Source organism: Podarcis muralis, chromosome 3 (assembly GCF_964188315.1).
Source record: "Podarcis muralis chromosome 3, rPodMur119.hap1.1, whole genome shotgun sequence".
NCBI classification, from domain to species: domain Eukaryota; kingdom Metazoa; phylum Chordata; class Lepidosauria; order Squamata; family Lacertidae; genus Podarcis; species Podarcis muralis.
Window position 1 is genome coordinate 54,053,077 of NC_135657.1, and position 11,407 is coordinate 54,064,483.

At 39.7% G+C, this 11,407-nt stretch overlaps 1 protein-coding gene across 13 annotated transcripts in view; it reads right to left on the reverse strand.

Annotated features, from left to right (window-relative positions):
* Window positions 1-11,040, reverse strand: part of ARID1B (AT-rich interaction domain 1B) — a 345,967-nt gene extending 334,927 nt beyond the window's left edge. For 5 of the 13 annotated variants that reach the window (XM_028723753.2, XM_077925873.1, XM_077925874.1 and 2 more), the window contains exon 1: window positions 8,750-11,018. In XM_028723753.2, the coding sequence (XP_028579586.2) occupies window positions 8,750-10,498 (1,749 nt within the window). In that variant the 5' untranslated portion in view covers window positions 10,499-11,018. Of the gene's footprint in view, window positions 1-8,749 lie in introns of all 13 variants that reach the window. The other 8 variants (XM_028723755.2, XM_028723752.2, XM_028723750.2 and 5 more) reach the window with 4 other exon arrangements.
* Window positions 11,041-11,407: the final 367 nt, after the last annotated feature.

Below are 11,407 nucleotides of genomic sequence, written 5' to 3' on the forward strand. Positions count from 1 at the left end.
GTGACAAAACAATCTTTATATTTTCCAAAACACATGAGATGCTGGTACGCATGCTCCCAGGTTTTTCTGACAGTTTTCCACAAATCTGCACAATCCTCTTTAAGCTATTGAGGTGAGGCATAAAAGCAATTTTAGAATTTGGTATAAAGCATTATACATTGCAATTCTGTGTGTATATACTCAACAAATATATACTACAGTTACAGATCTAGTAAAATTATTTTTACTCACAAGTAAGTCCCACTTTGCTTAATGGGACTCACTCCTAGGAAAGCATACATAGGATTGAAACCCTAAAGGGGAATACTGAAGTTCATATGCTATTTCCCCTGGAAAAACTGTGCACACCTAAAGATTATAGGGTTAGATTTCTCAATTAATAGTATTTTTCATCATATATGTTCCTATGCCATTTTAACAAACTCACTGACTCATAAGTACAATTCATACAGCTCTGGTATTCTGAACTTTCATCACATAAATTAGGCTCTCTCATTTCATTCTGGAAATTAAAATTGACAAAAAAATGGATTTCAGTCAGGAACTGTCTGGAGTAGATATGGACCTGCACTACAAAATCATACTTTGAAAGGTTTCTTTCTTGCCAAAAGATTTATTCTAATGACTCTTGTCACTCAAATAATCAAATCTGCTTTAAAGACTCTTCTGTACCTATGAAACACAACTGCAAACAATTGGGCCCATTCCTATTTTGCAGGATATTTCAAGGCTAGCATTGTCAGAAAAGATCAAATTGTAATTTAGATCAACATCAAGCTATACAAAGTTTTAGTTGAAATAAATATTTATTATGAAATCATTTAACTTCTGTGTGAAAAAGCAAGACCAAGTCATGTTTTAGTATGCAAAATATAGTAGATTTACTTGTGTAAGTAAGCTATGGAGCCACAGCACTAGGAAGAAAAATACCTTGCATGACATTCAGGAAAACTGAAGTAGAAACAAGCTACTTAGCAATGCAGTCTTAGACCATAAGGCCAAACATTTTACGTTTCCTCAATGTTAAACAAAGGATCTCCAGAGAAGAGACGAAAATCCCACTGAAAATACCTGTTCAAAAAGATTCTCAAAAAAATTAAGTGCGTTGTTTTGGAGAAACAATTGGCTTAAACCCTTTCATTGCCAATAACAGACATAATCGGTTTGCCATTGCAATCAATAAGACTTAGGTTTACCTAATTGCAAAATGCAGCTATTCATTAGTTTCCTCTACAACTAATTAATTTATCTGAACAGTCATTATATTAAAAAATTCCCAATCTGATATCCTATCATACTATCACAAAACTCAAGCGCAACAAGCTGAACAGAAAAGGTGTAAAAAAAACAGCTGCTATGAAATACAGAAGACGGTGGATCTAACTCATAAAGCTCAGATAAGGAAGACTAGTATTTGATAGAGGGATTGATTTGGCTTTGTATCTTTCTACAATCCCTTGTTTATTAATTCTCAGTTGTTCTGTAACCTGTTGTTATTAAGAAGGCAGAGGAATCAACAAAACTAAGGCTGCAATCCTAACCATGTTTACTCAGATGTACATTCCACTTAATCCAAGAGGTTTACCCCTGGGTATGTAGAGTTAGGACTGTAGGCTAAGTAATATAATACTGGGTGCAAGTGTCTTCACGACATATTTATCCAGCCTATAAAACTGAGTAGCAGCCTCAGTCCTTCTAGAAATTAGATAGATAGATAGATAGATATGGACAGTAAGCCTATACATAATGGATCATTTTTTAAAGAAAAAGCAGATGTAGATCACAAAATCCAGAATTCACATACTTAAACAGAAGTTCTAAATATTGAGAGGAAAGGGAGAGGGTAAATAAGTTATGTCCATAAAATAAGTAAAATTCTAGTACAAAAGCACATCAAATACAAGATGTTATTTAAACTATGTTAGATACTATTTTTTCCTTCTTGAAATATTACTTTTTCTTCACATATCATAGAATTTCTCTATTTCACCAAAACTACAGAAAAGTGTTTGTTATAAACCATTTCCTCTTTTTTATTATTTATTAAAGCAGATGTGACCAAAACCATCATATAAACTCCCCAATTAACATACCATAATATAAAAATGCAATAACTTCACATTACAGAATACCTGATTTATTTTTAGAAGTACTGTAGATATTGCATACTGAAAACATTTTTACACTATAATTTAAACAATTTTATCCAACTTTTTGTCCATTATATGAATTACAAAACAACATATATTCTGACTTGCAATCCCACAGAGCACAATTTCTATTACAGTCCTCTTAACACTAATCAGGACTTTATATGGCAAAAATTATCTTCTGCCAAGCCAACTGAATGTAAAGTAAGCATCATCGTGGGAGATGAACAAGGCAAATACAGGTATCATTCTTATTTTAACTATGGTTCTAATGCTTGTTTGTTCATTGATTTATCTACACCTCTTGCCAAACCAAAATTTATAGTCTGATCTTCCCTTAAATAGTAATGTGGCATTCAATATCCTCCGTCTTTTACACATTTTCATCTTGTTAAGATTATCTGAAATGCTCCATTTTGTAATTGAATCTAAAATAGTTCTAAGTATCAAATTAAGCCCTCAGACATGCATGTGGAATATAGTTTTAACAGTATTTTGCATCAGCTGACACCCTTGCACAGGTGTCGCTGAATGTGTAATCTGGAAAAAAGATACATACACATTTAGTATTATAGGATTATTTCAAATTTGAGACGATTATCCAAACATACAGAACATATATCTAGCTTTGCTTGACCATTTTAATTTTTTGCATGTCAAATGTGAGCAAAATAAATGTATTCTCATAAAAAACACACTACACTGAAATCATGCTGTGCTCAGAAACTGTCCCTGTTTAATCTGTCAGTTCTCTTAACAATTATACAGGAACATCTGATGATGCATCAGAAGAGTGGACTCAAGTCCACTAAAGCTTATGTCATAGCAACCTTTTAAAGTGCCATTAAAACACATTGTTGTTTTTGCTGCAACAGACTAACAGCTACTGCTTTGGAAGTTTTAAGCGTGAAGAGTATTTCAATTTAGAAATATTTTTTAAAGTATTGCAATGGGCCCCAAGTTAAGCTGCAACATAATTACCTGGGGATGTTAACATAATGTCATGCTTTACAGTGCTTGGTATAACATGTCTCCATGTATTCCCCCATCCAAACTTCTTATCTGGGGGCAAACAAGCAGCAGTTTAGCCCATATGTATAAATCATCTTTAATTTGTGGTTTCAGTAATAGGAATGGTTTGTGGCAGCACTTAAGAGACTTAAATTCAGAATATATATTTATATTTGAACCTGGCTCTAAATTTGTATACAGGTCCTTTACAGACAATTCAACCAGAAATGCATTATATAAATAAATGCATATTTCTTTTTAAAGTGCCTCATTTTCACAAACAAGCATTACTTTTGTAATTACTCATATCTACATTGATACTCCTCATATCTTATCTTGAAGGCGGCTGTACAGCCCTGAAAGGTGGCTTACAAAACCTAAATAAATTAAGTAAGCATTCCTATCTGAGCGGTGGGCAACACATGACAACAGCCTACTCAATGGAACCCAAATTAATGCTACCCCAATTTTAAAAACAAATTTTAAAGCCACTGAGGCATGTTGGCAAAGTAAACCTGAATTAATTCAAATACCACCCTAAACATAAAAAAGCATTTTGGAGCTATGTAAATAGCCCCAAAATTGAAAAATTCATATTTATCATATGACATTATAATCACAATACTGAAATTTATTCCAATGGGTTAGCCTACCACAGCTAAACACTGCTGGGATCTGAAATTCTCAAGCCTTGAGCAGGCACAGCAAGTGAGGTACCACTGCTTTACATATCCACAGAGAATCTTTAGTGCCTTCTAATACATGGCACATTTAAAAATAGCACTAAAATGCAAGGCAATTTTGATGCTTTAACAAGCTTGAGGGGCAGTTATATGAACAAAAAACCCCACATATAAGCCATATACTACATAACTTGCAGCAGATTAACATTTCAGGTCACTCGCCCTGAACTTAACATGCTTAAGCAAGCACAATGAACATGACTAAAAATATTCCAAGTGTCTAGTCACCATCGTACCTAGAGATTTCACCACCACTCCCCAATTTTGTGCTCCCTCCACACACACACCCCCCAAAAAACTGACATGCTTTTTTTTCAGTCACAGCATTAAGAAAATACACACAAGGATTTGAAACAATTATCCGCATTTAAGCTTCATACAAAATTCTAGAACACTGATCGACCCAATCTACAAAAGTAAAGTAACTTTTGTGTTTGGACACAAATCTGATTCTGTATAGGCCCAGAGGTGTTTTTATCATCATATATCAATTGTCATCAGTATATATGCTATTCCTGTAAACACATTCTAAATAAATAATTGGGGTCATTAGCTGCTTGGTAGGTGGAAAAGAAGGTACCCCTCTGAACTTGGGCTTCTACCAGATGGAGAACATCCTTGGAAGCAGTACTTTGCACTCCCTGCTGCTGTTGCATGAAGGTCCCAGGGCTGAGGCCTTTGTTTTAATGAAGCATTTTCGTCTAATATGCACGGGTTTTCTTTATCCTGTCTAAATACATTTATTAGTTATATATTTTTCAGAAGGAAAACAAACACAAGATTTAGCCTTGTCTCTAACATTTAAGGCAGTGGAAAGCCTGTTCAAAATGAACTAATTTACCACTATTGTTACATGCAGCACTCTTGCATATAAATTCCTACGGAAAACTCAGTATTCCATCATTCTTAGCACACTGCAGCCTGTAGTGTACACACTGATCCCCTCCGTGTTAATAATATAATTACCAGTAACAAGAGATGCTACTAATTTCTTGGTATTGCTCTTTTACAATATATTCTAGATGGAGAATTATGGTCCCAAACCGAAATCTGAAAAGGAGTAATTTTCTCCCATTAGTATACTGATAATCTATAGACATCCAGCTGACATTTATCAGAAAGTCTCCAAATACTGGGTTCTGGTCCCACTATCCTTATTTAAGACAAAGCTCAGACAAAATAGGATGCAGCTGGCATAAACACGAGTTGCAGAGAGGGAAGCAGCTTCTTTAATAGATACACAGTCTCCATAGCAAGAAGAATGCATTTAAAAAATCAGCTATTAAACAGATTTTTCTAATAACTAGCCAGTATTTTGTCAAATTAGTTATTCAATGAAAAACATGGTGATAAAAGGAAACATGTACTATTGCACTTTATGTGCCTATCTATATCTAACGTGAATTATATCCCTGGAATGTGAGCTCTAATGAACTGAGTCATGTGACTTCTGCTGTTCATGCCATACAGTCACAAAACTAGTAAATAATAAAATAATAGTTGATGAGATTTGTGTGTCACTCCTAAATGTATTATCATAGACCTTATTTGCAGGAAGACTAATGCTGCAAAGCTGAAGCACACACTTGAACTGGACTTTATCTGTGTTCCTTCCTTTTTCTGCAATAGGAGATCTCTTTGTAGCTGGCAAGTGCTATGAAAAATAACAACCAAATTTTATTTAAATGGGTTTTTAAAACAAATGAGATAGAATACTTGGTCATGTTAGAATATCTCCTCACATATTAAAAACACAAGTCAACACCAATAAGTAATAACGTCATAAAGCTTTCAGGTAGTGTATTGTATTCTATCTTCTTTTATTTTACAGGGAAGGTTAAAGTGGTTATGATTAGAATCACCAATTACCTTGTGAACATCTGTACAAATATAGCTATACATTAATATGCACACACATGTGCATTTTTAAACAGATATAGCACACATATATTTGGCTAGGTATTAAACCCAATATACTCACATGAGATGGTAAATATTCTATTCTATACATTAAGACTATACAGAGCGTTCATCCACAGGAATACAATAGCAAAAGTGTATATTTATACTTTTAAGAATTTTATGTATAACGAAGTAACTGGTTTATTATTTTTTGCCTTCATTACATTGTTATTTTAAAAGAACTACCAGTTTACCTCCATTATCTTCTTAATTACATGTATCAGTTGGAAAGATGTTAAATTGTAATAAAATGAGGGGGGGAATACTAATGATCAATGTTCATCACAAATACTATGTAAAGTATCAAAGAAAAGAATGTTGCCAGAATATGTATTATAAATCACATCCTACATAATAGTACCAAACAGATATTTGCTACTACAAGCAGGATGTGAACAAGTTAAGTGCAAACTATGTTCATTCCAAGATTCATAAGGACATTATGATTTTGTTTTCATTCCAATAAATAATAAATAATTGTAACACCTATTGGGGCTAAATAAGACACAACAGTAACACGCATCTACAATCCTCCTTGCTATGCCTTTTCTACCTATTAAAGCTGTATGTTTTAAATAGTCTATTGTTTAAAACAAAGGAGACAAAGCAAATCTTTTAAAATTGATTATGAGATTACACATACACATCTTCATTACCTAATGGTTTCAACTAACCCTTTTGTCTCAGAAAATTCAAAAGAGTAAAAGATTAACTCGCTAAATTATTACTTCCCCGTTAAGGAAAAAAAAAGGAAGAGAAACGAAAACATTAAAGAAACACACTGTAGACAATAGACAAATATGTTTTCAGTCTGTTCAAGGTTCAAATTATTTTTCTCAGGTTAACCCATCAGTCACTACTGCAGTCACTGTCTACTCTAGGACATAATCATTTTAAAATGTCTTTTACTCTGAAACCAAGCTTTGAGAGTCCCCAAAGACTGTATGTGGGAATTTATTTCTTCTACCACTGTCCCTGAAAGCATATTCAAAGATTTAACAGTCCATAATAACATCATCTTGTTAAGGATGGAAAAGGTCCCCAATAAAACTTAAATATATTGTTACTCCTTTAACATAATTCACTTCCTTAAAAATCAAAGCATAAGCTTGTATTTTATTTTTTATATCAACAGAACTAAATGAAGCATGATGCCTGCTGTTTCTAATCAATGAAATCCAAATGCAAAACAGATTTTTAAAAAACATCTATGGTTTTCTGGATTTTTTAAAAATAATTTTAAACAAAAAAGTGACAACATTATATATCCTTGGTTAATACAAGAGGTCACATATCTAAAGATATTGGAGACACAAACCTCAAAGCAAGTACACAAATAAAGCTAATGCCACTAAATATATATTGCATTAAAAATAAGTAATGTATAATACTATGCAGAATAGTATGAATGTAGAATTCAGTCAAACAAATGCAGATTACAGCATAGATTTTCCACAAGATGTTCTACTACAATTACACTTGTTTTAAAAAAGCCCTAATGGTTTAAATAAAAAGCAATTGTTAAAAGATTTATCCATGTCATCAAAATAAAGAAAATCTCCAACGTTGATTAACAAGAAAACTACACATAAATTTAAACAGTGAAGATCCAATGATCACCTAAAACATTCTTTTTTAAAAAAGATTGTCTTTTTAACATAACAGTCCCTTGTTTGCTGAATCCTTCTTAACCTCAACTATCAAAAGATGCCTGCCAATTATTTCAGCTTCTTCTAAGAATGCGTAACCTTGCATCTGTGAGCAAAAGTGCTCAGTTATTATTTGTGGCAAGAATTTTTGTGACTGTACTGCTCAGCAATTCTATTTACATCAGCAATGCTAAATGCCCAATGGTGAGAGAGGAGCCAATCAGATGGCAGATTAGATGTCAACTCAGAGGCAGCTGTCTGGAGACTATTACAGCCAGTTTACCTCCACAATTCAAATTCCAAACCTTGCAAAGGAGATCAAGCCACTCTTTAGGCTCAGACTGCCGAGCAAGAAACATCAAGAGTTCTGAGTTATTTCCTATGGTTTTAAAGGTGGCAAAAAGACAACTTTTTACGATCATCGTCCAGACATGATCTGATGCCTACTGAATTGGTAATTCGCAGCCTACAACTGATCAGAAATATTGTGTAGCCTCCAGAAACACTAACTGTTGATCTCTTGCAATACTCACGCCTTTTTCGTTAGATTCTCCTCCATCAATCAACGAAGCGTAAAGTTTGCCCGTAAAGGGAGAGCAAACACAGAGACTATCTAATTATAACATTCCGCATATTTTTTAAACTATTTTTATATTGGTTGTGAGGACATGAGAAACATGCCAAAAGAGAAAGTCATTCGAACAACCAGGATGTGAAGCTCTTTATACTACTGTGGAGCATAGATACAACATATTTACACTGTTTTTGCTCAGTTTCAATATAAAACTCTATCCAAGTGACACTATTTTCTAATAACCTAAAAGAGAAATAGATCAAGTCAGGAAAGGAAAGAGAGTGTGATTTTGCAAGCTCTGCTGGTTATGGCATTGGTTCCTCCCTTTCCCATTCCAAAGTGATTTTCCTCTGGGCCTTGTGTGTTCAGATTTCTAATAAGTCTAGAGTGGAGCACTGGGTGGGGTACAGTGGGTCTTGTGTATTGTTCAACTGTATAAATGAAATGGTCTGATTTTTAGGAGGAAAGTCATCCCCCCTCCCCATGATGTCTTTCTGACCTAATCAGAGTCAGACACTGTGCATTATCCAACCCTGTGAGGGAGGGCAGCAAGGAGTTGAGATGGAGTAGGAGAAAAGTAAATTAGAAAGAAAGTAAAGACAGACACACACAGGCAAGTGAAACAACACACTGCTTGCTCTTTTGGGTTCTTATTGTTACCTGGCTCCTGCTGATGGTCTGTCCAGTGTTTCCAGGGCTCATAGCCGGGTGATTTCTTTGTTGTGCTGCTGCCCAGGCTGGGTTTGCACCTCCATACTGGGAACCCATGTCCTTGCCCATGCCTGCTGCTGCTGCCTGCTGGCTTCCTGGGGCGGCTGCTGCTGCTGCTGCTACTCCCTGAGCCTGCTGCTGCGATGGGGCAGCAGTGGGGTTGGCATAATCGGGGTAGCCAGTGCCATAGCTCCTCATCATGGGGCTGGGGGAAGTGAGCAGCTGGTTCAAGGTTGGGGTGGCCCCAGACGGGTGTTGGTTTTGCCCGGAGAACCTTTGGAAGCCCGCAGACCCCGACGCCTTGCCGAGGCTGCCTCCGCCGCCGCCCGGGCCCAGCATCATGCCCTGCTGGTGCTGCCTGGGGGAGTTCAGCACCCCGAAGGCAGACGAGGAGCCCCCATAGCCGCCGCCGCCTCCGCCTCCTCCCGCCGCCGCTGCTGCTGCTGCAGCCGCCGCCGCCGCTCCTGCTCCTCCTCCAGCGTTGCTGCCGCCGCCAGGCCGGCCGTAGGCGCCCGCGTAGTGGTTGTACTGGCTGTTGGCGTAGCCTTCGTGCGAGTTGGGCAGGGGGTCCATGCTGTTGGGGGCCGCCGCGGGGTGCATTAGCCCCATCCCGGGGCTTTGTTGTCCGCCATGTTGATCAAAGCAAGGCCCAGCCCGGCTCGCTGAGGAGGCGCCTCCGCTGCTGCTGCTGCCGCCGCCGCCAGCGCTGCCGTAATAGCTATTAAACTCCGAGACACCCACCGCTGAGGGCCCGCCGCCGCCTCCTCCAGCGCCTCCGCCGCTGCCCGCTCCCTGAGGTGGCGGCGGTGGCTGCCCGCTCAAAGGTCCCAAGCCGGGGTGGTCGTAGCGGCTGCCGAGGTGCTGCTCGCCCATTTTGTCCGGCGGCGTCGCCGCCTCTTCGTCGCCGCCGCCGCCGCCTTTATTCGCCAAGGGCTGGGACTGTGGCCGGCTCTGGGGCTCGGCCTGTCCCCCTAAGCCGCTGTCTTTTCCTCCATGTTGCTGCTCCATGTCTGCGCTGCTGGGCTGAGCAGCGCCGCCACCGCCGCCGCCGTTGTTGCTGCTGCCGCCGCCGCAGCCGCCGTTGTTGTTATTCTGCATCGGATGGTGCTGAGGCGGCGGCTGTTGCTGGAATTGATTTAGCTGTTGGTGTGGAAGTGCATGGTGGTGGTGGTGGTGGTGGTGGTGAGCATGGGGGTGCTGGGCATGGAGGTGAGCTGGGTGCTGGTGCTGGGCATGGGGGTGGTGGGAAGGTGCGGCGGCGGCGGCAGGGTGATCGCCTCCGACGCTTTTCAACTTGTGGTTGGGGAGCAGCCCTGTCTCCATAGCCGGGGTAGAAGAAGAAGAAGAGGAAGGTAAACCCGACGAGCTTCCAGCTTCTTTCAGAACCGATTCCGAGGAAGAACCGCTGTTGTTATTACCGGTGGCGGCAGCAGAAGTTGCATTATTGGCCATGTTCAGTTCATTCTGGTGGTGGAGGAGATGGTGGTCTACATTATTCAAGCCGCCGCCGCCGCTGCTGCTGCTGTTGTTAGTCCCATCTACGACCCCCAAGAGAGAGCCCGGTCCAGCAGCTCCTGCGGTGCCTGCCACGGGACCCCCAGAGTTGAGATCCTGGCTTAAGTTGCCCGGCAAACTCGGGGTTTTGCCTTTCTTGTTCGCACCCGCCGGAGCCGCTGCTACTTGCGCGGCCATGATCATTGCAACATTGCAAGGAGGTGGGGGAGAGAAATCAATTAATTCCCCTCCAGCCTGGAAAAAAATGGGCAAAACAAATGGGGGTGGGGAGGGGGAAAACCCCCCAAAAGCCCCACAATTCAGGAAACGAACGATTTAACAAAAAAAGCCTGCTGATCATTCCCTTCGCGCGCGCGCACACACACAACACGATTTTTTTTTTAATGACCGAAACTCCCCTCCCCAAGTCCTTGATGGAGATTAGAAATGGTAAGAATGCCTTACGGTCTGTGCCTGTTCCTGCTGTGTGATTTCATGTTGAAAGTTTTTTGTTCAGGTTTAAATGAAACTTTTTTCTTTTCCTCTCTAACCCGGATATGGGTAAATACACGTCTGGCTGAGCCTATCTGGCCCAGCATGGCATGAGAGAGCGAGAGAAGGAGAGGGGGAGAGAGAGAGAGGGAGAGAGCTCTAACAACTATTATCCACTTCTCTCTGATTACTCCAGCGCACATGGAAAACGCGGACTGGAGTTTCCTTCCGCCTTCTGCTGCAGCTCTAGTGGCGATGGTAACATGCAAGAAAGAGGAGACGCACACTTCACAGCCTCTCTTCATCAGCCTCGAAAAACAGGGCAGCTGGCACAGAGCTTTGCAAAAAAAAAAAAAAAAAAGCGTGGTGGGGGACGGATGCTGCCTTCTCCTGCTTTGTATTTTCTCGCTAAGGCGAGGGGAGTATTAAATCAAAGGTACCCCCTTGCAGCAAGGGCTGCTGTCTTCTAAAAAGTACACACTATAGGAATATTTGCCTCTACATATTTGCCTCTACACAATTGCTTCTGCACACTTATTAGCTCCCCTCCCCCCCAAAAAAATCAATTTAATAAACTAAATTTGCCTGTGATGTAATTCTGCATGTTTGTTTGAATTTTAA